Here is a 27,569-nt window from a genome sequence, read left to right on the forward strand (position 1 = left end):
GCTCTGTGTGAATGAGTTTCATGGTGATGGTGCAAATGAGTAAGTCAAACAATGCAACAGTGCAAGAATAAAGTGTATATTTATATATATATATATATATAACTATATTAAGGAAGGTAAGTGTGATCACAGTTCGGCTGTGGCATGGAGGGAGGGGTTGTGCATATGTGCTAATATAGCACGCAAACAGTGAGGCTACATTCATTTTGCACTTTTATGATAACCAAAAGTAGGTTTACCAAAAATATTTGGCAATATTTCTAAACTACAAAAAAACACATCTATAAAGTATTTTTGATACAAAATACAAAGACATTTTCTTCAACCCAATCAAATACAAATCACAAAATACTATTTTGTATTTGAAATACCTATTTTTCACATATCCCCTGTAGGCTACTAAAGTTCAGTAAAACTGCCAAAGGTACAGTTTTTGACCTATGCAACATCCATGGATTTTCATGGATTTTTGGTATGTGACATGGGAAGGTTTTATTTCATGAACTGAAGTTTTGAGTTGGGTGAATTTTTTCTCACAGATTGTTGTAGACTAGTGTTTCTCAAAGTGTGGTCTGGGGACCACGGGTGGTCTGCAAGCTATCCCAAGTGGTCGGCGGGCAGACATGGAAAAATCTAATATAGATGAGTTGTTTGCAATTTTGAACCAACTTGTATGTAAATCCAAACAGTTCTGCAACACTGCCTATGTAAGCTACGCCAGTTTAAATCATATGAGTCCTATGATACAATAAGCAAGGTGCCAATACAATAAGCAAGGTTGTTTACTGAGTAGCCTATGCCTATTGTGTAATATAGCCTACTGTTGAACTAGGTCTACTGTTTTTTTTATAGCTACAGTATGTGGTCCATGAGGTTTGTATTTATTGGTTAAGTGGTCCTTGGTCTGAAAAAGTTTGAGAAACACTGTCCTAGACTATTTTGAATGGTCCACGTCAATAGAGGGCGCTAATGGTATAAATCTTACTTTAGAAAGTAACTGTCAGTATCTGTGGTGAGTCTAACGACAACCTTACGCAACATCCTGCGAATTCAAAACAGATCAGAACAACAGTACATGTTGCTTTCACGCGCCGATATAGCCTGCATTTTGTATTTTAAAACAATGCAAAAGTAAGAGGGTCGATATTAAATATGGCCCATTTCAGGAAAGAATACAATTCGGGTCTTGATTGGATCAGAGATAGCAAATCTTGATTTTCAACAACATAACTTGCCTGTGCATTGTATTGAACTCTTGCTAGCTCGCCCTGTGAAAAGGGACAATTGTAGCCTTTGACAGTTGCATGTAGCCTAGCGTGTACAGCTCAAAGCCAAAAAATACGATGGCGGGTCCTCTCTTGGAGTATGAGACAGAGATGTTTTTGAGCCTCTTCACCACGGACGGATTATTGGTGACAGCAGAGGGACTAGGCATCGACCGAATTATCCTACAGTTCTTGAGAGTGTATTCCGAGGAGGGAAGTCTGGTCCTCCTCCTCAACACAACTGAACCTGAACAGGTAACGCAAACGTTATATTTCACGAAAGGCCATCTGTGTTTGTGTTGCATGCTCTGTTCAGTAGACCTGCACGAGCCGGTAGATCTGTTCTGGTGAGCAGTGCACTGGCTTGTCAGTCAAGTAGTTGTGGTTTGTGCAGCCTTTACAAGTTGCAGACTCATGCGAAATATGTAAAGTGTTTTTGTAATCATACATACCAATTATTACAGGAATACTTCACGGAACAACTCCGCGCTGAGGGGGTGAGCCACCTTCCGAGAACCGTGACCAGCGAGGTACAGGGCAGCGAACGCTATGATGTTTACACGCAGGGTGGGGTTCTCTTCGTCACCAGCCGTATCTTGGTCGTGGATTTCCTCACAGAGAGAATACCTGCCCACCTTATCTCAGGTTTGCAGTTCTTTGTTAATATATTTGCCATCATGATTCAGTGGACAATATTTGAGAAATATTTTATAACATATGAAGGGTTATGAGCCAGCAGTGTTCACATTAAGGCGCCTACAAGTCTCCTGCGCAGTTAAATCACAACTTTTATGTGTATGTGGAAGGCCATTAGAGCCAAAACACATGAAAGGGAGAGAGTCGCTCTCTTCTTGTAACTCTACACTGTCTTATCTATATAAAGGAAACTACAAAACTGAAATACCTCCCTCTGCTACATCATGGCAAAGATTGATTATTGACCCTTAGACACAATGGATGCATTTGTGATGTTAATGGACCTACATGGTTCAAAAAGTCTTGATCTGATTGATTATGGGTGCATCTCAATTCTGTATTTGTCCTCCCTCCCTTCCTTCCTTCCTTCCTTCCTCCTGTCCTAACCCCTTCTAATTCATTTTGTGAAGGAAACGAGGAATTAACGATAGGAGGATGGAGGAATGAAGGAGAGACAGATACATATGAGAAATGAGATGTCTTGCTCACTCCCGCATCACTTTTACTGATGATGCGGCAAAGCATCACCTCCTAGGTTAGAATAAACAGACCATTGTTACACACAAATTGCAGAGAATATGAGCTTATACCAAAGCTTAAAAATATCTTATGAACATGGTGTATCCCCACTTGTAGACCCTGATAATGAGGTAATGTTTGATAGTTCTCGAGACATGAATGAATAGTTATTAGGGCTGGGCGATATATCGGTATTACGACTACGACCGATATATTTTTGAAAACGATATGTAGTTGAGACAATATCGTAATACCGGTATTATGTCAAATAATGGGCCATTTTATCAAAGCCACTTGCTCTTCTGTGTTCAGACCATTCAGATAGCCGCAGTCGCAGCACTACAAACTTTCAAACATGACGGACACCGAGTCAGATTTTGTTTACCTTGATCAGAGGTTGGTGCTGATGCCTATTCCGTCGGCACATCAACGGCTAGACCGAGAATTCTCGTTGTAAAAAATCAAAATTCCAATGGAGCTCCAAGTGGTTTTGTACACGCAGATTTAAGTCACAACACTGTTTACAGCTCTTCGACTCACGGTAAAATGTCATTTTTGGTACATAGCCTAGCTAATTTAAATACACTGATGAATGCTTGCGTTTAGCGATATACAGTAGCATATCTAAAGTCCTCAGGGAGACAACCTACACGCTGATTTTATCAAGAGGATATGCACACGACTCGCGAACAGTTAGGGCATAATTTTTTATGATTCCTGAAACCCCATTCAATCGTGCATAGGGATTTTTCTTACAAAACGGAACATGCAAAAATGAACGCATACAAAACGACGGTAGCGTCCATCACACTCTTGATGAGTGACTCAGTTACGTTGTTTAAGTGGCCTAATTGTTTAAAGCTATTTTTGTTGTTGATAGCAACATGTCTAGGCCATCATAGGGCCTAGATGACAAGCAAATGTAGACTATCAAACCCTTACAGGTAAAAAAAACTGCATTGTGTGACAAAACTGCTGGTTTTTTCAATATTGTTGTGCCCAAAATAGCCTATTGCATTGTGCAGTACAATGTAGGCCTGCGTTGTCAGTCAGGGTCAACTTTTGGTCTTTTGTTATTTGCACAGCTTTATCAGAGCAACTGTAGCCTATGCCTATTGTAGGCCTATGTTATTGTTTACACTTTTTTGCACAGCTCTGTTAGAGCAGTCTGAAATGAATATAATTAAAACTGCCTGTGTTGTCATAATTGTTGTGTTGAGTGAATATATGAAGCACTTCGCTCTTTCTGTTTGAAATACCAATATCGTATCGATATCGTATATCGCCAATCAGCCCCAAAATATCGGGATATCAGTTTTGGTCCATATCGCCCAGCCCTAATAGTTATTATGACCGCCGCGCTAGCGAAGTGGCAGTCATGTAGGTTTAGTCAGTGTTTTTTTTTTTTTTTTTTTTTTTTTTTTTTTTTTTCCAAGTAATTTTGTCTCAAAGATTCCCAGGACACTGAATGACTGGGCCGCTCCGTCGCCCACCCACCGCACCGGACCCTCCAAAAGGAGGGTAGGGCGGAGACCGTTTCCTGTGAATATCTCGAGAACTGTAGGGCCTAAGATGACCAAAGTTTTTTTGTATGTTGGTCTCAAGGGGCCATCTCAATCCATTCCACAACCATATAGTGGTATAGCGCCACCTAGTTAAAAATAAAAAATTAAAAAGCAAAAATGAGGTGTAAAAATAATCGCAGATATCTTTGGCTTGCATGTTCAAAACTGCACGAAATTTGAAGTGTATGATTATTATGACATCCTCTGAATGCATGCCAATTTTCATGGAACTCTGTTCTTGGGGGGCCATACAATAAATTAATTTATGTGTACATTTAGGGGCAAATTCTCCCATGTGCATAAGGGTGCGTAAGTAAAAAAAAAAAAGCGACTAAGCTCTTTCCAGCCTGCACGCATTCTGCCCTTCACTTAAGTCTGTCATTTACACGCCATGAAGCCAGTTATGCACTTTTGGAGGAGCTACTCTACTGTATGCTCTTGCACGCATTCTGCCACTGACTTATGTACCTTTCCAGCTTCACACACACACGCACGCATGCACATAAACACACGCACACATACACACACATACACACACAGGCATGCATACACACAGAAGCACATGCACGCACCTTTTCACCTTGACAGCTTGGACCAGTGAGTGCACAATTCCGACTAAAAAAAAGCTTCCGCATAGGATGCTCTTGTGTTTCCTCGTGTATCGGCCCTTCCACTTCTCTCCTCTCTTCGTTCTCACCTCCTCTGGTTGCAATTAGAGAAATGAGACATCCTCAATGACGTCTAGCTTTGAACGATTTTCGGGACACAGCTAGAGGACCGAGGAAAGAGGCTTCATATAGATGTTTGAGATCCAGCCATTATGTCTCCACTACATATTCCAATATGCCTGATGTAGACTGACTTGTGCTTACACTCAGGGATCTTGGTTTATCGGGCCCACAAGATCATTGAATCATGTCAGGAGGCCTTTATCCTGCGGCTGTTCAGGCAGAAGAATAAGACTGGTTTCATCAAGGCTTTCACAGACAAGGCCATGTCCTTCTCCTCGGGCTTCTGTCAGGTGGAACGTGTCATGAGGAACCTCTTTGTCAAGAAGCTCTTCCTGTGGCCCAGGTAAACGAGCAGTTGTGCCAAGCTTCTGTGTGTTCACCATATTGTCCTCAACTTTTGTCCTTTATAGTGTTCATGTCCGTCTATGGCAGCTAAGGTTCAGATTTCGTTTGAAAGGGACAGTATTTAATCAAGCATGCTAACTCCTCTCCTTCTACAAATACAATTCACAGTTTTGATTTCAAAATAGGCCACATTATGCAGACCATTTCACCCTGTACCTGTTCACATTCTAAATATGTATGATTGTGTGTAAGCATGTGGATGTATACATTGTAAGTCTGAATGTAAGTGAGTGTGTGTCTGTGTGTGTATTAGATTCCAGGCATCTGTGAAGTGCGTGCTGGACCGCCACAAGCCAGATGTGGTGGAGCTCCATGTGGCGCAGACGCCGGCCATGCGGGCCATCCAGAGCTCTGTGCTGGACATTTTGAACGCCTGCCTGAAGGAGCTGAAACGCTACAACCCCAGCTTGGAGGCCGAAGACCTCTCCCTGGAGAACTCGCTTGGCACTGCGTTTGAGAAGGTGGATGGGTGTATGGGGGTGTATGAATGGACATGGTTGAAGAGAATGGTTGATTCTAACAGAAAAAGGCTATCAGAAATTATGCAGAACTTGTGTTGAAATGCAGTGCTGTGCAAGTTACCTATATCATGAATAGATCTCTTTGTTGTCATGGCCTTAGCTGCATTTCAAATTGAAGGGGTTTAAGGGTAAGGTACTAGAGGAAGACCGAATAATTGGTTGGCCGATTAATCGGGCCGTTTTTTGGCATTTTTTAAATAATCTGCCTATATGTAAGGGATAATGGATGACACGCCATTCGACTATACAAAGTTAATACATGTTATAGATGGTAAAACGGCCCAACATCTAGAAAAGTGTATTAACTTTGTATAGTCGAATGGTGTGAAGTCCATTATCCCGCTTATTCCACTGTTGCCACTTGCATCTTGTTCATTTCCTGGAAACGTTTTAATCTCTAAAACTGTATTGTTTGTGGAACTACTTCTTTCCGGCACATATCAACAAATTTCTCAACTTGCAGCACAAACTGCCGTTACTAGTTCTAAAAGGATGGTTGCTATGGCTAAAGTTAGTTCCATCTCTACTGTTGTCAAGCAGGCATATATCAGGATTCTGATGAACCTTAGCTTTGAAACATCGCTATTTTACTTCGCCTACATGTCATTTAACTAGCTAAAATCCACGTCCGTCATATGCTACAATGTTACTATGTTCTGAACGTCCTTATTTTACAGCTTGGATGCAACGTGACAGTTCATTTAAACTTAACGAGTTCGGCGAATTAATATACAAGTGTGATGCGGCCAACAAATTGGATCTACTTCATAGGTGTGCAGATAACATACGGTTAATACACATTCTAAATTACGCAGGACAATGGGGAAGTATATTAAGCCACCCAGTGGTGTTGTTGCTGTGGAACATGTGTGACACATGGGTACCAGCAGACTTCAGTCAGAACTTTTGGAAGAGTAAATCGGAAAAGCATAAATCATTGAAAGGCTTATCATTCGTTAACATGCAAATAGAGAGAGCGCGGTGGTAGCGTAGTGGTTAAGGAGCTGGGCTAACATGCAGTAGCCAGAAAAGGTTGTCAGTTAACCTCTAAACTGTACATGTAACTGATCCAGCCTAAATATGGTAATTGTATAAAGATAAATGCCTTGTTTTGAAGTTTATAGAGAAATTGTTCTGTAACAGACCGGTACCATTTTAGCAGCAGAAACACATTGACTGAACCTCACTAGTTAAATGTTGCACTCTATAGTCAGATAAGATGGTGGATGGGTATAAGATACTTGACAGTGGTTTATTTTGACAGAGTTGAAGTAACCTTCTTATCTTGTGGTGCTCTGTGGTACATTCTACATTACTGATTTTATGGACATTTTTGTGTCTCACACTGAGCTTGGGAGTTCTTTTTTCCCCCCAGACTGTTCGTCATTATCTGGATCCCTTATGGCACCAGCTGGGAGCCAAAACCAAGTCTCTGGTGCATGATCTGAAGATCCTGAGAACCCTCCTCCTCTACCTTACCCAGTACGACTGTGTGACCTTCCTCAACCTGCTGGAGTCCCTTCGTTCGAGCCAGAAGAACTTTGGAAGCAACTCAGGTGAAGCTTTGTCATAAGAGGTTTAACGTGTAGTTAAAAGGACAATATCGGCCAAAGACTGATATTAGGGATGCGGAATATGGCCTACACTAAAGATATAATGATTTCACATATTATAAATGATTATAAATTCATTATAATTTATCTTAAAGACCCATTCCAGCCAATAATTATCTCACAAAGCTCATCTTTGTTCTTTGTTTTTATTTATTTAATGGAAAAAATCCTGACATGGCCTTGAAATGGCTTGCATCTCTACACTCTCAGCCTTGTTTCTGCTGTGAAGGGCTAATTGACCCTGCCCACTGGTCACAACTTCACCTGTTTGCATTATGGAGCTCCCATATGCATCTCTAACCTTAAGTAGACTTAGATTTACACAATGCTATACAATGGCAGATTCTAATGTTGGAGTAATTCAGCCAAGGTCGCTTGCAAGTTGATGCATCAAAATGGTAATGTATTCATTTTCTATTGCTTTGTACAACATAAGAAACTCATCATACCATAATAGATAGGCTCTGAACTCGGTTTGACAATGTTTTCAAACAGCAAACAATATTATGCTAATGTCAGACAGCTAACTCTGACACATTACAAAAGGAAAGGGCCATTAGACTGCTTATCTTGTAAAGCTAACTGTGCAGATGCATCTCTCACTAAAGCTTTTTTCCGAAATGATTCGGAAATCTCCACCCCATGAGTCAGTCAGGGTTGAGTCTCATTGTTACGTAACTCAGCCAGGGTGTTTTACTGTTTATTTCGCTCATGATATGTGTCACACAAAAATAGCATAAAACAGACACATTTAAAAGGTTAGAAAATTGAATTTGCTGGAGGGGGTCTTTAAAAAAAAAATACTTTTGAGAGAGCTGCAGTGCATTCGTATCCAAGTGCTCACGGTGACCTGGGTTTGGATCCAGTCTTTTCTTGATCCCATCCCCATCTCTCTCTCCCACTTGCTTCCTGTTGCTCTTCACTGTCCTATCTGGATAAAAGCAAAAAGCCCAAAAATATATAAAAAAAAATACATATCACCTTAATTTATGCCTTTGGAACATATGTATGTCTGTGGCAAATATGATTGACTTAGACAATATCAGTTTTAATGTTGGTATGAATGCAGATATTTGTATATTCTGTGTTCTTCATAATATAGTGACACAGTGTGACATACTTGATATGCTATGATAAAATTATTTCTGATTGGTAAGAGATTTGAGATGTGTGTATCAGTAGATTTTCGGCTAATTGTGCGGCCTCAAAAGATAGCAGTCTTTCATCTCGACAGGATGGCTCTTTTTGGACTCCAGCAACTCCATGTTTGTGAACGCTCGTCACCGTGTCTACAGCATCCCCGAGGCCAAGAAGAGGCAGAAGGTGGGGGAGGAGAAGGAGCAGAAGAAGCCCACTCCCGGTACAGCACTTCCCAGACCCTTTTATCCATCACTCTTTATCTGGTTTTCAGAGAACTCCCAACGAAAGCTCAAGGCGACTGTAAAAGTGATTTGGTTAGCACTTCAGGGTTCTGCTCCCGGCAAAGCTGCTTTGATATGAGGTATTTTGTCAAAAGTGATGCAAATGAGTCTAACTGCTTTTAAAAGTAGCTTACTGGGAGCTATTGGGGAGAGGGAAAGGGCACTCTGAATGAAATAAGTGCTCTCTGAAGGCGCAGGCACGGTTTCATGCACTCCTGAAAGTCATTTCTATTTTTGGTCTCATAGTCTCAGCGTTACCATTGTGTCGGTGTTCTCAGATACTGCTGACTGTCGGTTTGGGACGCACTGTGTCACCTTTTGAGTGATTTGCGTGTGTGTGTGTGTGTGTGTGTGTGTTTGTGTTTGTGTTTGTGTGTGTTTGTTTGTAGTGGAAGTTAAAAGAGTTCTGGTGCTGGAGAGGAACCCTAAGTGGGAGGCTCTGTCAGAGGTGATGCGGGAGATTGAGAAGGAGAACAGCAGCCGGGAGGATACTCCAGGTCAGACACACATCTGCAATTTATTTATTTGTGTGTGTGTGTGTGAGGTGATTGTTTGCATAGACTTACTGTACTGTGTGTGTGTGTGTGTGTGTGTGTGTGTGTGTGTGTGTGTGTGTGAGTGAGTGTGTGAATGCACATATTTCAAATACATGAAATGCATGACATTCATGTATGCGTGTGACTGTGTGTTGTATATAGACATGACTGCATTCATGTGTTCTGTAGATGTGTGTGGTATTGTGTGTGTGTGTGTAATCTGTGTACATTCACTCTCATGCTGCAGGTCGGGTTCTAATATGTGCTAGCGATGACCGCACCTGTGCTCAGCTGAGGGAGTACGTTCAGCGTGGGGCCGAGGCCCTGCTGACCCGTCTGTACCACCGCACCATCGGGAAAGGGGAGGCCTTCACCGTCTCCACCTCGGAGCTGGCCAAACAAACCAAACGACCGGGCAACAAGGAGGGCCCCAGCAAGAACTCGAAGGGCAAACGGCCCAAAGCCAAGCAGGGAAAAGCCGGCGCCAAGAGCCCCCGACCCTCTCTCACCCTCACCCAGATGATGGGGAGGGAGGGAGAGGAGGATGCCATGCGCAGCGGAGGAGAGGAAGAACGAGGCAAATCGGTGGAGGGGGAGGAAGAGGAGCTGGAGGAAGAGGAGCTGGATTTGAATCTGTCCTCGGACTCCTACTACGGCATTCTCAAAGAGCCACTGACAGTCATTCACCCGCTGCGGGGGTGCAGTGACCCCTACAGTCTGACACGGGTCCTGCACGAGGTGGAGCCCACCTATGTGGTGCTGTACGACGCTGAGCTCAGCTTTGTGCGTCAGCTGGAGATTTATAAAGCCAGCCGGCCAGGAAAGCCTCTGCGGTATGTGCACAGAAGTCGTCTGGTCTGAAGCTCAGTAGTCTCCTCTCAGCTGAATCTCAATCTCCTCATGGTTACTTGTTCTGCAATGAGTCACTGAGGCCTCAATGCTTAGTGTCTGTGGAATCTGTATTTGTCCTTTGTTAAATTAGCTTGATGACTTCAGTTCTTTTTTCTCGACAGTCATATGTATATTTTCTTTCTCTCACCTGCAGGATAGAGTATGTTATTAATTCAATGTTTTTAGTGGACTATATTTGATATTATTAAGGTTATGTTTTGATTATAATAAAAATATATTATTATTGTTAAGAGTTGTATATGTGTATAAATGTTTTATACATTTATATTTCATAAGTAGCCAGTTCATGTGCAGTATAATTTGTCTGGATGTCATGTCATTAGCATGCTGCTGGATAGCTCCATGTGATGATGGAACAGTGACTGCATTCATTCTGTCTGCATTCCAGGGTTTACTTCCTTATCTACACTGGCTCCACTGAGGAGCAGAGATACCTGACAGCCCTGCACAAAGAGAAGCAAGCATTTGAGCACCTCATCAGGTGAGCAGCTGTGCAAGCACTTCACTCATAATGTGTGGCAAATTGGAATAAGCAAATTTGATCAAGCCGTCGCGCCTCAAAATTGCATTTTGTATTGCATTCTACATTACATTAACATAATCTGCAACATTTGGAAGCAAATTGAATATACATGGTCCTGAGGCTCAGATGTTTTTTTGTTTTTGTTACTAAATCATTTCTTGTGACGGCACAAACAGGGAGAAAGCTACCATGGTAGTACCCGAGGAGAGAGAGGGGAGAGGGGACACCAATTCTGATCTGGTGAGAAGTCAGGAGCCGGCCAACGCCACGACCAACACGCGCAAAGCAGGTATGCTCTTTCACTTCTTCATTTCGTTCTGATCCGCATTGTTCTGCTGCTATTTTGTTTTTTTTACTGTTCTTTGGGCTACAGTAGGGCAGGAGTTTGGCATAAGCCACGGTCACGGCCTTCACGCCAGACTACAACAGATATAGCTGAGCTCGTAAAACTTTCTTGCTATACTCATAAAACAAAACTGAGTGGAAAGTAGCTCTATTTTGCAGCACAGTTAATCTCCAAGCCAGTCTGCATGCCAGTGAAATGTGCTCAAAATAGCCATGGAGGTGTGCTGATGGTGATATTTTTAAGCTGACCATGTTTTAGCCCACACGGATGGACAGGTTTGCATCAGTTAAATAGGAATAACGTCGGCATAAACACTGAACTGTTGTACTCTTTATGAACGCTTCGACCCTCAGGTCATCAGGCAATACCACAGTCCACCCAGGTTTCTGTATCATGGTGACCTGTGTTCAGCACCTGAAATCAGTTTTTGATTGGATTTGCTGCTCCGTCCTTTCTTCACATCAGTTATGAATGTGTCCATCACTATTATGTATGTTAATAATGTATCTACTGTATTTGTTTCCTTCAGGGGGTCAGGAAGTGAAGGAGCCCACCCGCGTGATCGTGGACATGCGTGAGTTCCGCAGCGAGCTGCCGTCCCTGCTGCACCGGCGCGGGCTGGACATCGAGCCGGTCACACTGGAGGTGGGCGACTACATCCTGACGCCGGAGCTGTGCGTGGAGCGCAAGAGCGTGAGCGACCTGATCGGCTCACTGCAGAGCGGGCGCCTCTACTCGCAGTGCCTGTCCATGACGCGCTACTACCGCCGGCCCGTGCTGCTCATTGAGTTCGACCCTGCCAAGCCCTTCTCGCTGGTGGGGCGTGGCGACCTGCGGGCCGAGATCTCGGCCTCGGACATCACCTCGCGCCTCACACTCCTCACGCTGCACTTCCCGCGCCTGCGCTTCCTCTGGTGCCCCTCGCCCCATGCCACCGCCGAGCTCTTCCACGAGCTGAAGCGTGGCCGGCAGGAGCCGGACGCCGCCGCCGCACAGGCCGTCACCGCCGAGTCGGACACTGTTGCCGAGTCGGCTGACCTATACAACCCCGGGCCGTACGACATGCTGCTGCGAATGCCTGGCGTCAGCACCAAGAACTGCCGGGCACTTATCAAGCACGTGAACAGCCTGGCAGAGTTGGTCACTCTCAGTCAGGAGAGGCTGGCAGAGATCCTGGCCAGTGCCAACAATGCCAGGCAGTTGTACGAATTCCTGCACTTCACTTCAGAGGTCAGTGTAGGGCAGAAAGGGAAACGGTCTTAAACAGAACTATTGAGACCCTCAGAGAGGATGCTGCCATGAAGTGTTGAGGTTGCAGGTTGAGGGTAATTTAGAATCTGGCGGTATTTTATTACAGAATGATTTGGAAATTCAAAGCCATGTGGAATGTGGAATTAATGCCTTAATGTCTTCAGGCTCTCTAAGGACTTTAACTTAAAAGTTTTTCTGTTTCATGTAAGATGGCAAAATGTTTCACACTGTGGTGTACATGCACTCGTTTAAAAATGTGTAGTAATTTTGTAATTTTGCTAAATTATTTTGTGAAAGTGCAGGACAAAATGAAATATGAAAGTGTTTTTTTATATTTTATTGTAGAATAAAATGTGGAAGCAGTATGAAAAGCATTCGGTACCAGATAATATTTTTACCTGCATCACTGCATCTTTGGCTCAATCATTTGGTTTGTAGGAAACAAATTGTAGAGCTACAAAATGCAATCAACTTAACTCCATAAACTCAAACTCCCATTTGTTCGTAAATGCATTGACCCACACTTGCTTGGCGCCCTCCTCAGGTAATCTTGAAAATGAAGTGTTGAGTCAAAAGCTCCCGATTGCGTCACTGTAGGCAGACGAGCAGCAGCGGCCATTTTATTCCGCGTAAAACTTCAGCACTAAACAAAAAAAGGAAATTGAGTCCTGTTTATGTAATAGTCTTAAGTGGACCATTGAGCCAACGACTACGCTGAGGTGGGCATTTTCAACCATAAAGACTAAAGGTAAGGCTGCTTATAGGTGAAAGAAATATAGCTATTGTCTCAGATAGCTATGCTGTCTAGCAGCTTGGTGACATTAGTATGAGACATCCGTCGCTCATGCAGTACTATAGATCTAACGTAGTGCTTGTAGAATATGTGGGCTGGCCAGCTAGCAGCCCAGCTAACATAACAGGGCAGACCATTGTGCCAGCCTCATTAATGTTCAACAGTTTCTTCGAAAAATATTGTCAGTCATGTAGACTTTTTTTGGTTAGCAGCGAACAAATGCTCATTTTCTAACAGTAATGATAACACATGCGACATTCATTTTGGACAATTACTTAGCCTTAGAGATAAAGCGTTTACTTGGCTAGCAAGCTAGCCATGTTAGTTGTTGGCTGGAATGGTTGTTTATGTTTTCAGACTCGCTTGACAGTCGTTCACATCGTAATACGATTGTCACACGACAAGGTGTCCCAAATTATATTCAGAAGGGCTGACGTTAGTACAAGCCCTAAGGTTGTGGTAGCCTAGGTACATTCCTTATTTCCATTACTAAATCCCTGAACTGTGCACTGTCAGTAACAATGTAAAGGCAATGTCAACCATTGCGACGCAGAGATCTAGACACAAAGGGGAAATATTTTAAATACATGTCTTTATTAGTGGCCACAAATTATACCGTCTACTGTATACCGATAAGGTTACTTATTTATGGTGCACCCCATCCAGCCGTAAGTTCAGTACAGTAAGCTCAGCACTGTATGCAGTTGTGGTAGGTCTCCCTCTGAAGTTGATGTATGTCACTAGTGTTATTAGGTTTTTCCTGTGACACCACATCGGAAATCAGGTGTGTGAATAGGCTCATTTGACTTCATGCAGCACAAATCCAGCATGCATTACGTTCGGCCAGATCTGCACAGTGCTGCATGAAGTCGAATAAACCTGTTGCCATCAAATGAGCAAGGCATCAAAACGGTACCATTGGAGCAGGGACTGATGAAAGTAAGGGTGGAAGGGTCGCTTTTGCCACTCTTTTGATGACACAACCCATGAGTCATTCACAGGTGTGCTGAGTTCATGTTACATCCCAGACACAAACTCGGCTGCTGTCTCCAGCTAGGTGTTTGTATAAACAAGCACCTTATTATGTCATGGCAACAGATCTGATTGATGCTGTCTAATCCTAAAAACGAGTTTGTGTTTCAAGTGTAAATTAATTACAGAGCTGCACCCTATTGTGCTGCAGATTGCAAATGAGAGCTGTGGTGCCTTTCAATAAAACATGTTTTTCACCAAGCTTTTGTTCCCAAGCAGTGATTCAGGGAGGCGTCACATTCCAGGGCTATGTCCCATGAGATTCAGTGACAAATTTCTCAGAACTGACATCAGCACATCATGTGGTCGAGACTGGACTTACTCTCTCAGCTCCTGAGTCAAACTTGAGATAGAGAATCTAGGACCCAATGATTTTAAGATTTTATTATTTAGGCACATCTTATCAGTGTATAGCCTACACACACACCACGCCTCTGTTTGTTTATTCTGTAATAAGCTGACGTCATGCAGTGGTATGTCGCCCTCAGTGAAAATGTTTTCAGTGAGGCTTAGTCATGCTGCTGTGCGTTGCAATTGCTTGGTAATGTATGTCATGTTTTTGCTTGCTTTATTTTGTGTGCCTCCATCTGTGCCATGTCCTGCGATTTAAAATGCCTGCCAGATAATGGTCTGTTTGGTGCAGCAATTTTAAACACATCACCATTAATGGCATGTTGCACACTCATTTTTCTCCAGGAACAATCTGTGGAAAGATTTCCTCCGGTTACACTGCGTTCGAGATCGAGTGGATTTCTCCGCATTTGCCAGATCTTGATTTTGGCTTAACGAGCTAGTTTTGCTTTGATGAGATCATCCCCAAGTTCTCTCAAAGCGCTCACGGGAACCAAAACAGAGAGCTTGAGGTCAGCAATGTGGAGCCTCCTGCCAGAGCCTTGACTCTTTGTGGCCACTCTTTCGCATTTTCTGTCGAACAGGCTCTCATTAACTTGTTACAAGTGCTTCTTATTTTGGTCGACAGCCTTGGCTCTAGTGTGGCGCAGTCTTGAAGCAGGCAGAGACTGCGTCGAGTTGGCCAGGAAATGCAGTCAGCCTGATAGGCCTGGTCTCAGTGGGGGGATGTCGTTGCAGCCCAGGGAGAGGGCTGCACTTCTCGACACTGACCAGGATGTGGGTTCAAAAGGGCCTTATCTCCGGAAGGAACCGTAGTTTTGTTGGACATTTTGTTCACGTTAGTCGGACAGGAGTCAGCTGGGGCTGGTGGAATTTAAATTCATTTGTCCACTAGACTTCTCTTTAAAGCTGACCTTGGATGTCCTTATATTAGATGCAACACTGGAATTCCACTTTGTCACGGTACATGCAGTCTATGGATTATGTTATAAAAATATACTTATAACTGTTATATGTTCTAACATACACAATTCATGTTGTGCATCGTCAGTTTATGTATACTGCAACGCCTTTCTTGAGTTTCTGACTTGCTTGATTGTGTATTCATTTCAGTTTACAAATCCCTTTAGTATGAAAACAAACTGCAGCAGCAGCAACAGCAGCAGCAGCCAGTCCTGCTCTATGTTCCATACAAAGCCTGTGTGTGTGTTGTGTTGTGGTGTAGTAGGCTAGTCTCTGGGTTACTAGAGGCCCATTCTGTCTGTGATAAAGGTGGGTGGAGGTGTGACTGATTGATTGAGTGTGTGTGTGTGTGTGTGTGTGTGCGTGTGTGTGTTTATAGTCCTTCTTGTTATTCTAGCACACTCACTTGAGCCAGCAGGCTATTTTAAGATCACCACCACTGACCCCTCTCTGCTTTGTAGTGTTGAGGAAAAGGAGGACCGGGCATTCGTGTGAGTTTATTTGTTTGCTCCGGCTTGATATGATCCATTTGGAGTGGATCATCTTGTTGATTGAGGATGCAGAGATGCGACTCCCCCAGGTCTTTGCACATGTGTTTCCTGCCTTTAAGCTGCACCGTGGCTTCCTCCTAAAGGTTAAGCCGACCATCGCTCCACTTAACTTGAGCTATCGCACAGCATGACACGGAGCACACCATATGCCTCCTTTCTGAAGGCAGTGCTGTGTGTGTGTGTGTGTGTGTGTGTGTGTGTGTGTGTGTGTGTGTGTGTGTGTGTGTGCGCCTGTGTGCCTGTCTGTGCTGGGGCTGGACTGATAACATTGTCCAGACAAAAAATAGCTCATTGATTCAACTCTTGAGCTGACAGCTTTCTATTGCCCTCAGTATAAAACTGTTTGGCCTGCAATCATAAGCAACACGGCCACCGGTTAATATATAACAGCCACCTTCCTTGGAAAGAAAACACATCCATAAAAGGTTAACTTTCAAATCCCGACCTGAGTCGTGCTATCTGTCCACACAGGTTTTATTTTTTCTATTCCACCCACACGGTCCACACCTATGGCCAGTCGCGTCCTGTTTGATACACACATGGCAGTGATTGACCCCTGTGTTTGTGGCAGAACGGGCCCGGAGAGCTGGCAGGCGGCCCCGCTGATAGCTTGCAGTGGCCTTGATGTTTACCAGCGAGTGTTTAGTCACGGTTCAGGTGTAGCCGCGCGCCATTGTGTCCTCGGGAGATGGCGTACAAGCGTGGTTGGGCCCCCGCTGTTTTAAGTGCGGCGCGCTGTGATGTCGGTCGAGGAGGTGAAAGGGGCCGTTGTGTTTTGTCGGTGAATAGAAACAGCTGGGGTCCCTGGGCCGCGGCCATCGTTAACCCGTCATATCAGCCTCATCGGCTCCTCAGGTCTTTCCAGGAACGAAAGATTCGTGGAGGGCCTGGAGACCAGCTCACTTGTGTTTAATTTGGGATGTCAAACACACTAGTTTTATAGTTTTGTTATTGTTTCACTTATGACAAAACAATCAAGGGATAGACTAAACCCAGTTTAATGCTAACGACTCCTTAATGCTTTTTGGGCTTGAGATGTAGGAGTTTATAAGCTTAGATGTATCGTTTTTCTTGTCAGATGCCTATTTGACATAGCAGTTGCATGTGTTTTGCGACCTACAGACACCTGACATCATTGTGCCTGCCCTGTTAGCCTAAATATCTTTAGAATAATGGTGAAAATGGTTTAAGCCTTGGCCATTGTGTTGGCCAATGCAGACCAACAAGACTAGACTATCACAGTATTCTACTTCATCCTTCATTAAAAGGAAGGAAGAGTTACAGTAGGAGTTTGTGTGGGAGGTATGGTGTAATGGTGTATGTGTGTTGGGGGGGAGGGGGATACCCGTGGGTGTGTGTGTGTGTGTGGTAATGTAATGGGTAATGGTGTGTGTGTGTGTATGGGGGGGGGGGGGGGTGTACCTGTGTGTGTGTGTGTCTGGGGGTGTAGCGAAGGGAGAGAGCAGTGACCCCACCCAGTCTTGAACCCTGGTCTCCGGGGCACTAAACCTGAAACTTGACTGCAACACCAAAAAGCCAGGCCCGTTGGTATGGCAGTCAGAGTGCATACTCAACTGTAGTGACGGTACTCCGCAATTCAAAAATGATATTTGAATGACTAAATATGATAAAGACAAAAAGGACGTTTCGTCACAAGACTAAGACTAAATTAAAAATAGGTGACAAAATTAACACTAGATGGGGGGCAGAATGATGAAGGTGGAGGTGGAGCGCAGGGGGATAAAAGAAAGGACAAGACAGAAAAGACTGCGCGAAGAAATCAAAAGTAGCCTAGGCCTAGGCTTCACGTGGATTGGGGGACAGATTGCCCAAAGACACAGTGTGTGGTTTGCAGTGAGGTGCTATCTAACCAGTCTAATGTTGTTCTCCACACTGCGTGAGAGTTCATAGACCAGTTGCACGTCAATAGAATGTGTTTCTTTTCGGATGGTGGGGGTACGCGAGCCGAGTCAGGATGCAGAAGGTGGTCCGAGGGAAAAAACCTTGAACCTGTTTTGTAAACTTTAAGTGATTGGTAATCATACCAGATGTTTTTTTTGTAGAGATGTTTAAAGTTTTATTTTTTACCCTACATGTTAACATGCACACAATCTTCCCCATAAGAATGTGCACAAAAGTAAATGAATAAAATATTGAGTCATTTCAGTTGTGTGGGGTCATTGGAGATATCAAGGAGATTAAAGTTTATGAAACAATACAATGTGACTGAGATCTGTGTAGTCTCAAAAACTCAGAAATTCTATCGTTGATAGTGGCAGTGGAAAAGAGAGGATGGAAAAAAAATAGCCTGCCAATCTGAAATCACACAGGATATTGAAATTATCACCTAGGTTAGGTTGTCACTTTCCATTACAACATCGTGGAGGAATGTTGGACAGTTATGCAATGTTTGCCATCACTCTTCATTGTTGTCAGAGCCGTCCTGACATGTTTGTCACTTTGCTCTTCCACATGACTGACATGTTGATTGGCAGATATGCTTTCACTCCTCCCCCATGCATTGACCTCTGCCCACTCATTGGGATAGTTTGACTTCAAGATAACCAAAAGCAGTGTCATTTTTAGCCAACATGACACATCACCACCAGGCAATGTCCCAGGTTAGTGAACCCAGCAGAGGCAGTTAAAACTCTGCCAGGAGAATGTGAACCCCTCAACAGGAGCGCATTCTAAAACTGGCTAAGTTAATTAAAAGGTTGCCCATGAATATTTAATTGCCTATTCAGAAGGACGGCCCTGAGCTGTCCGCGGCTCTCGCCATTACCGCTGCGGGTTGTGCTCAGAAAAGCTTGCCAGCCTCTGAGTGAGCAGAGATAATATCGGCCCCCGGATCCCCTTTGAGGAGCGTGGTTCTTCTTTACGCACATCTGTAGCCTCTGTCGCTAGAGAAACCGTGATCCGTTGCCATAGCAACCACTTAAGCCTTTCATGACACACACACTCAGACACACACACACAAGTAGTGCTTGGAGGTCTGCTGTGGAGAGCTGTACCGTTTTAAAAAAGCCACACATCGCTGCTGCTGCTGCACAGGTTCACGCCTGCCAAAACTTTATCTGAGTTCATCCTCTTCTTGCTGTCTTGGGCGAATGCTGTACTGCAGTGTGAACTGTGAATGAACAGGCTCGTTTTCATTTTCATCCTAATTGAAATTCCTTTCTCTCCCCTCTCTCTCTCTCTCTCTCTCTCTCTCTCCCTCCCTCCCCCTACCCCTACCTCACAGGTCGGTCTCCATGGCTTAGAGATTGAACACAAAGTCTGGTCACCCTCTGTTTCGTCCCTCTCTTACCAGCATTAAGGTAAGCAAGTGTTTGCCGATGAGTCAGTGGGAAAGCATTTCAGATCACATAGTGAAAGTACAACAGGGCCTACTTTCACTCGAGATGTAGGTAGTAGTTTGAATGAAAAGTCTGTTTTGTGTTTAAGTAAGCTGACAAGCTCAACAAAATTAAGTTGAATTCTGCCTTTGCCTGTACCCCTGTTGTTGTAACATTGATTTACCGAGGAGTACCTAAGGGTCACTGAAGGTCATTGAGGAAGGGAGTGGAAACTTTGATGTCTGTAGCTTATGAGTGAGTCAGTGGAATTCAGGATGTTCAATTAAAGGTGAACATCTAAGAGATGCCTTCCGGAAAATGTCTTTATAGTTAAAGAGTTCATTCATCTTCCCTCTCTATTTAGCCGAGTATCATGCCAGGTCGAGCTTGATACTCTGCTCCCTGTGCGGCTTTACTACAGAGTCTTAATTTAGACGAGCGTCACTGCCAATTCATTCGCATCTCAACTGAAGTTGGATCCAGTTGGGTGCTGGGATAGAATGGGATGGCATCAGCTGTCCGGACACATGGGAGGAAGCAGTTCTGAGGCGGCGCTGCACCCTGTGAAGTTTCCCTGACGTGTTGTCACACTAGTGACCACATCCTTTCGCCCGTACCGCAAGTCTTTAATAGATCACCACCAGTTGGTGGTTTGTCAGCTGGTTGTGGTGTACGTTTTGCAGAATTGTTCTGGCAAAAGCCAGGGAAGATAAGCTTACCAAAGAGATTGTCACAGTAATATGTTTATACTCAGTCACTTAAAGACTTCTAGACTTTGAAGGACCGTTAAACCTTCCAATGACTACAAATTAACTCGGAACGCATGAATGAGATCCAAAAAATGAAACCAAAATTGATTATTTGGTTTAAGAGCTCCACTGCGCTCTTTGGCCTAGTCTCGAGACTCTGATAAACCAGCAAGGTACCCCAGCTGAAGAGCAGGCTGCTTTGGTATTGGTTTGTGCGTAGATCGCCGTAAGAGTGGCTGTATTATTTTAACTTTCGGGCTCTTTTTGAAGAGTGCGGTGTGTGTGAGCGGCCCTTGGAACAGCGGCAGCCTGGAGATGAAGTGGGCTTTAATTTGATTTCTGCCGTGTTTTGACTGGCCCTTCATGTCCTCTACTCCTTATGGCGCTGAGCACCGCTGGATTGATAGCAGTTAGCCTTTGGCTGCATCCTAAGAGTTTTTTCCCCCCTTTTCACGAGGGCAGGAGTTCCTCATAATAAAAATATTATGCCCGTCAGGGTCTGGAGGTGTTGTACTTATCAGCGGTTGTCACTTTGCTGGCCGTCCTGATGTAAAGTGATTAAAAGTATAATTGTTTCGAGTTTGTTTTGTTATAGGCATGTAATCAGGACTATTATGGTTCGAGGCCACGGCTATCTATTGGCGTGTTAAATTTAGTTAGAGGCCTGGATTCCTGAGACTTTATTAAATTAGTGCACCGTGCTCTGGAATATCAGTGTTTTACCTCAGCCCAGTGCTGACAGTTGGAGATAAGCTGTGTGTCATTACAGCCCTTTTAGATGATTAATATTTGACCACTTTTTTCGGTCAGGAGGGATCCTGCTGTACATTTTGGAGAAAGAAAATAATAGCAGTGAGCGTTGGTGTGTTGGTGCAGTGGCTCCCCTTTTGGGATGGATATGGAGATGATACCGAAGCAACAGACCGCGTTTTTTGAAGTGAGCCCAGGCCGGTGCACACAGACGCACACACACATACACACACACACACACACAGGATTCGGCCTCAGGAGTGCTCCGCTCACACAAGTTTATTTGTGGAGGTGGCAGCTGCGTCTCTTAGCAACTGCAGCTTCCAAGGACAAGTAATGGAGTCGCATTCTATGTAACGTGTGTGTGTGTGTGTGTGTGTGTGTGTGTGTGTGTGTCTGTGTGTGTGTGTGTGTGTGTTTGCGATAGCTGGGCATGCAGCCCTACAAATATAAACAAACAGGAAGGCAGCACAGAGGCCAGGAGCTGTGCTGGCAACAGCAGTGAGAGACAGTCGTGTGCCCCTCAGCTCTGCAGAACAAACGTTTCAAAAATAGCACTTTATCTAAACACATGGAATTAGCCCGACGCTAGAGGAACCCACACACACACACACGAAGAAGACGACCGCTGTTATTTTCATGCAGTGGCGGCGCCTGGCGTTTCTGTTTTCACCACCTCTCTCCCGCGCCGGTCGGCACAACGGCAGCTCATAATTATTGTCGACGCAACGGGTTTCCGTCTGCCGACATATCCTTGTTTCACGTCCCCGATTACATCAGCGACCACAGGATTTTTTTGTAGCATAGGTCTGGTTCGTTTTCAACCTCAATGCATATTTCATGTGTGAGTCCCAGCACCCCCCCCCCCTTGCCTTCCCAGGCCCTGTAGTTTTCCTGGAAGCCCCAGCTGACTGTCGCAAGGGCCCGGTGGAGTGTGGGGTATGTCTGAGAACATCTGGAGTCCTCAGCGAGCACCACTGTGTTATTTTTATGGCCAAGGGAATTTATGATTAGAATTAAACGTGTGTGAGTCTGTGGGTGTGTGTGTGTGTGTATTTGTGAAGGAAAGGAAAGCGGTGTGTATTTGTGTGTAAGAGAGAGAGAGAAATGGTGTGTGTGTGTGTGTGTGTGTGTGTGTGTGTGTGTGTGTGTGTGTGTGTGTGTGTGTGTGTGTGTGTGTGTGTGTGTGTGTGCGCGCGATAGAAAGAGACAAATGGAAAAGGATGATGCTTACCGCGCGTGTGTGTGTGTGTGTGTGTGTGTGTGTGTGTGTGTGTGTGTGTGTGTGTGTGTGTGTGTGTGTGTCTGCGCACGTGCACATGCTTAGGGGGGTGGGATCCAGATTTCCCTTTGAAAGCTGAACTGCATGCTGCCCCTGGAGATGGAGGAAATGGGCAGTGGTGCTGCCCATCCTCAGGGAGGCAGAAGCCCACTGAGCGCTGGACGCTGCAGGACAGGCAGGCAGGGTGGAGGAGGAGAACAGACGAGAAAGGAGAGAGAGGGAGCCTGGCAGTAGAGTTGGCCCAGAATTGGAGCCGTTTCTTCAAACACACACAAGCATACATGCGTGCACAAAAGCACAAACTCCCACAGATATACACACACACACACACACACAGATACATACACATACACACAGACACACAGACACATGCTTGGAGAGATGGCTAGACTTTCCTTCAGCACTGTGGACTTGCTCCACCCAAACAGAAACAAATCATGCTGCAGAGCATAATTAATGTCAGAAGTTAATTAGGCCCATGATTGTAGGCTGTCTCTTTCTCTCTCATTTCCAGTGAAAAGGATCCCCTGGACACTAATCATACGGTGTTCATTATTGTTATTTGTGTTGTCATGTGGTCCGACATTCAGAGCAGATCATTATTACGACTGTACCGGAACCCAAGTTGACTCAATCCAAATACCTCTTGCTGTCTTGATCCATGTGCTTGTGTGTCTGTTTCTCCAGCTCTCTTTGTTTTTGCCTGTGCTTCTCTCTCTCACTATCCAACAGTGACTGTCATTGTGTTCCAATTTGAACCTTCAAGGTTTAACTAGATTGACCATTTTGGTCATATCCATGGAATTCATTTTCAAACTTTTTTTTAAGAAATTGACTTGATTTTGTGAAAAAGCATAACAGGTCTTCTAAGCCCACAGAATAGGCTACATGGGGAAATTAGGCAAAAAAAAACTGACTTCATATGATCAATACTCAGTGTCCGGATTAAGAGCTTCTCAATTTGAAGTGCTCCATCATGGTGAGAAATGTATGTGGTTCAATGGAATTCAATCAAGGCAATCCATCATTTCACCATTCCGAGTGTTGTTTTGATTCCATGGTGAAAGCAGCATTTGCGCACCCACGTTTCCAAATGTTAAGCTTCACCGCAATGATGTAAACTCGAGATAATTATACGTTTGGAAAACACTGGGTCCGTTGTGCACGAGGTGGTTATGATTATTGGTTGACATTTCTTTGTAAGTGCATAACTGTGTCAATTGTGCTGTTGATGTCTCCTGGCTCTTTAAACTGCCTGTTGCACTGCATTGATAGAGCTATAACTGTACCGTCGCCCACAAAACCAGTAGCAGAAACATCTAATAAAAGAGTGTATGAGAATACCAGACATTTGACTTCCTGCTTGGCTGAGAGGCGTACAGTTTTCAGCAGTCTCGCCCACTTTACAGTAAAGCTGGTTAGCCATTCTCTCAGCGTTAATATTAAGTTACCGCTCAGTGCTTGATTGACCATGCCTAATGCGCTGGAATCGGTGGAATTGAAGCTGAAAGTTTATCTCCAGTCTAGCGAAGACGTGAGGCCAAACGCACTCGGGGTCAGGTGCCTGAAAAAGTGTTTGAATGAAAGTGAATATCCAGGCGTCTCTCCGGTTGCCCCTGACCTCCCTCACCCCTCCTCTCCATCTCCCCCAGGACCGGCCCGCTGTTGCCCCTCTCCTGCCTGCTGGTCGCCAGGGCGGACGCCCCTGACCCCTCGGTGAGGAGATGGAGGCCCTGGGGGACTCTGCCATGCTGGGACTGCTGGCGTCCAGCCCGCAGAGCGAGGCGGTGACCCACGAGCTGGAGGAGCTGACCCTGCAGCCCAACCACAGCCTGCCTCCCCTCAACGAGCGCAAGAACGGTAAGCACCACTTCCACTCTTCCCTCCTGGACTTTTTAAGCTGAAGTAACTTTTCAGGTTTTGCTTCCTCCTGCCTCACTTCATACACAAGAGTGTTTGGCAGCAACAGCCTCCTGGCATCAGTAGGGCTGGGAATTGGCACAAATGCCTTGATTTGATTCTATTCCAATTCACAAGCTAGTGGTTCAATGAAATTAAATTAGTTTCCGATTCAATATAGATTAGACTTAGTCGCAAAATACAGTGTTGCAGCTTTCCATAGTTACAGAGATGTTTAAAGATATCTAAAGTAGGTTTACCCCACCACTGCCCCCTCGCAAATTGAATGGATGTTATATATTTCTGGAAATTTGGTGCTATTGGGCGCTTGCCATTTGTAAAAATGAAAAGCTTGACAAATGCTTAGCAAACTCTAATAAGTCTACACCCATGTATAGCCTATAGCCCTTTGTTATTAAAGTTTAAGGAGAAAGGGAATATGAGACAAAACATTACTTTTTTATCAGAATATGTCATGACTCATGATCCTTAAAAAGTGCTGAAAATTAGGACTGAAAGTCAGGAGGTCTGTCCAAAAAAACCCCATTTGATCTGGTCACCCAAGAAAGGGAACACGAATTTCAGTAGAAATAAATTGCGAAACCTCTAACAAAAATGGCTATAGCCTGTATACCATTTTACCATTTTATATTTGAGGCACACATGGTAATAATTACTGGAAAATGGAGTTAAATGAAAGAGCGGTAATAACTAGTTTCAGACTATTTTGGAAATTAAACTTGAAAATGATGAAAAAATGCACAGTTGCCTGTGCATCAAATAAGACAAAATGTAAAAATCCATAATTTATAAAGCTATGTATGCGCCCCTCACAAGCACAGCATGTTATGCGTGCTAGGCAAGCACGAGTGGCTGTGTCCTGAGGTCCCGCGCCCCCTTTTCTCATGTTTTGTTCTCTTATCTGTAGCATCAAAGTTTTGGTGCTGTGTGACATGCCTCATTTGATCGGGTCATTTTGTAGTGAGGGACCATCATTTTTCTCTCAGATCGCTGTACCTGAGTTGGTGTACTCTGGCTGAGGTCCATTAAACACAAAAGCTGTGCGCATCGCATTGCCCTGCCCTGCACTGCCCTGCTCACTCACTCCCTCTCAGCTCTTGTGCTGACTCAGCAGTTCCTTTGTTGTGTTATGTCCTCCTTGCTTCCTCATGTGGCCAGTTGGGTGGATGATGTATGTGTCTCACCGAGTCTGTTGTAAGGCCAATATTGGTGTCTGCGTGTTGAGTGGATGAATGAGCCAGTAGGGGACACTCAGCGTTGGGTTACACCCATTGTCCGTGAGGGTCGTGACTTTTATCTGGAGATGACATCTGTAAAGGATTTGGGTTTCAGCGGAAAGTTGAGAAAGGCTTCTGCAGGTCTTTTTTCTTTACCCACTGCTGAAAGAGAACTGCATTGTCTCCCCAGATTGTGCTATGCACACTAAGCTTTCCCACCTGGAGCGTACTATTTCATGTTCTATTTGGGTTGCCTTCATATTTGCAGTGTTGTATAAGCAGAGGCTTCATTAGCCTGAGGTAGCAGTGTGCAGCTAGCGTGTGTGCTAACCATTAGTCAGGCACTGGCGATGTTTTTGGCAGTGCCTCGCTTCACTGTGACCGATGACTTTACCCACAGATGGGCCGAGATTTCGCTTTTAAAGACTGATTTGGAACGACCAGTCTTTGCCAGTTGTTAATCATCGACCCGAATGGTATTTTTTAAACGTTTAACTCTTTGGCCGCTTTTTCCTGTCGGAGCACAAGCAGTGGTTATTAGCCAGATGTGCCCGAGTTGTTGTTGCAACACTCCCATTGGTAAGGGGGGGGTGCCGGAGATGTGAAGTTTCCAATCACTGATATGCTAGTGAATGGGCGGAGGCAGAGGCTAGGGGCAGGGACCAGTGTGTCAGTGACTTTGGAGATCTCACAGATCTTGGCCTCAGATTGTTATCCATTCCTGTTTGGGCTCTTTTTCCCACTCTAATTTTCCCTCCTTCCTTTCACCCCCCCCAACACCCCCCTCCACCCAAACCCCCAAGCCGACCCGACCCGACCCCTCCACCTCCCACCGTTTCTCGGCAAGTCCGACATGTAGTCTTGGGGAGGAGCTCCACGTGAGCTTCTTAAGTTCCCACCACGGTGCCAGAGCTGGGCCTCTCTCCCCAGGGTTGCTGTCTGGAGCTCTGAGTGACATGTGAAGGGTCAAGGGTACCCGGGAGCCTGGGGAGCCCAGCTGAGGCTCCCCAGCCCCTTGGGGTGGGAGATGTTTTTGGGGGGGCGGGGTGGACCGACAGACAGACAGACGGACCGAGCCGAGTTGGCAATGGCCCACTATGCCCGGCACGCCGACATGCGAAATCCCACGGATCTGCGAAAGATCAACAGGCTTGCAGTCCCAGAGAGACAGCGACTCACTGAATGACTCAGAATACTTAGTTTCTAGCTGAGAGAGGCGAGGGGCATGGCTTTGTTTTTAATCTCATAAATAATCCATGTTAAAAGTGCCATTACCATGGTCCAGAATGTCAGCCAAGACATTATACATGTGTCTTGAATACTTGACGGAGTCGAATGGCGAATTAATGTCTTATCTTTTTTGATTTTTTTTTATCTGTTTTGATTTTGTCGTTTATGCTAAAAGGCATGCTTTCACAGACCATGTGATTCAATTTCTGTTTAATTTCAACAAACTCTGCGTATCAGGCGGCAGGTTTGTGAGGGCCTGAAAATGGTTGTGATTATACCGTAATATTTTCCTTCTAGTCAGCTTGTTTATTTGTATCGATTTCCCAGTGTGTCTGCAGAATTCTTGTTTTGGTCTACTGTCTATTCCGGGAGTTTTTCGCTCTCTTTTTAGTCTATTGAGATAGCGAGAGAAAACATAACTGAGACAGTGAGAGAAAGTTTATTGGACAGAACGAAAGCCTAATGGAGATAGAAAGGGCTAAAGAAAGAGAGATGTAATCGGATCAACATATAGTGTAGATGTAGGATGATGACCTGTGGCTGGTTGTGCTAGCGTGGGCCTATCTGCTATATGATGTGGTCGCTCAGTCATAACCATCAGCTATGGTGAAGAAGACATCTTGTTCCTCAGCTACGGCACCTCAGTGATGTAACGTAGTGGTATCACAACGCCCCTCACTCACTATACAGCCTGGCTAAGCTTGGAATCGTGCTTCGGATCCAATCACCGCCGCTTGTCCGCCAAGAGAGCACAGTTTGAAACAACATAGCGCTGCTTCTCACGCTATTCAGGGACTATGAAGAGTATTTTTAGACCACTATACACCAGATGCTTGATGATGTCAGTCTCCACTGCAGCGTGCCTCTGGGCCCTCCAATGGCTGCTCTATACTCGGCTCCCCCAAAACTCCTCACAGCAGACAGGGTTTTATTAGGGCCCCACAGAGGAAGCGGGTGCCAAACATCACAATAGTTTTTGAGTGTCCATCGGATGGTATGAGAAAGGAAATATGGGTGCAGTGGAATTTCAGCTTGAGAAAACAACAACAACGGTTTTAATCAGAAGGTCCACATTTTAAATCTAATCCC

The 27,569-nt window shown here is 44.7% G+C and overlaps 2 protein-coding genes across 2 annotated transcripts in view; both read left to right on the top strand.

Moving 5' to 3' along the window:
• Positions 1 to 1,024: 1,024 nt before the first annotated feature.
• ercc4 (excision repair cross-complementation group 4) lies at positions 1,025 to 12,678 on the top strand. Its single transcript, XM_048232417.1, has 11 exons — positions 1,025 to 1,520; positions 1,730 to 1,910; positions 4,924 to 5,119; positions 5,435 to 5,642; positions 7,078 to 7,258; positions 8,550 to 8,675; positions 9,126 to 9,233; positions 9,520 to 10,105; positions 10,573 to 10,665; positions 10,884 to 10,996; positions 11,583 to 12,678. Exons 1-11 carry the CDS (start codon positions 1,344 to 1,346, stop codon positions 12,314 to 12,316), a joined length of 2,703 nt encoding a protein of 900 aa, XP_048088374.1. The 5' UTR covers positions 1,025 to 1,343; the 3' UTR covers positions 12,317 to 12,678.
• Positions 12,679 to 12,815: 137 nt separating this feature from the next.
• The window catches only part of mrtfba (myocardin related transcription factor Ba), a 40,679-nt gene continuing 25,925 nt past the window's right edge, over positions 12,816 to 27,569 (top strand). Inside the window, 3 exon segments of the mRNA XM_048232420.1 lie at positions 12,816 to 13,052; positions 19,239 to 19,314; positions 23,766 to 23,973. Coding sequence (XP_048088377.1) covers positions 23,838 to 23,973 — 136 coding nt within the window. The 5' untranslated portion in view covers positions 12,816 to 13,052; positions 19,239 to 19,314; positions 23,766 to 23,837.

Source organism: Alosa alosa, chromosome 22 (genome assembly GCF_017589495.1).
Source record: "Alosa alosa isolate M-15738 ecotype Scorff River chromosome 22, AALO_Geno_1.1, whole genome shotgun sequence".
NCBI lineage: Eukaryota > Metazoa > Chordata > Actinopteri > Clupeiformes > Clupeidae > Alosa > Alosa alosa.

Coding starts and splice junctions, on each gene's coding strand:
- ercc4 (XM_048232417.1), top strand. CDS start 1,344: ATGGCGGGTCCTCTCTTGGAGTATGAGACAGAGATGTTTTTGAGCCTC. Junction 7,259..8,549: donor GAACTTTGGAAGCAACTCAG/GTGAAGCTTTGT, acceptor TCATCTCGACAG/GATGGCTCTTTTTGGACTCC. Junction 10,106..10,572: donor CGGCCAGGAAAGCCTCTGCG/GTATGTGCACAG, acceptor TCTGCATTCCAG/GGTTTACTTCCTTATCTACA.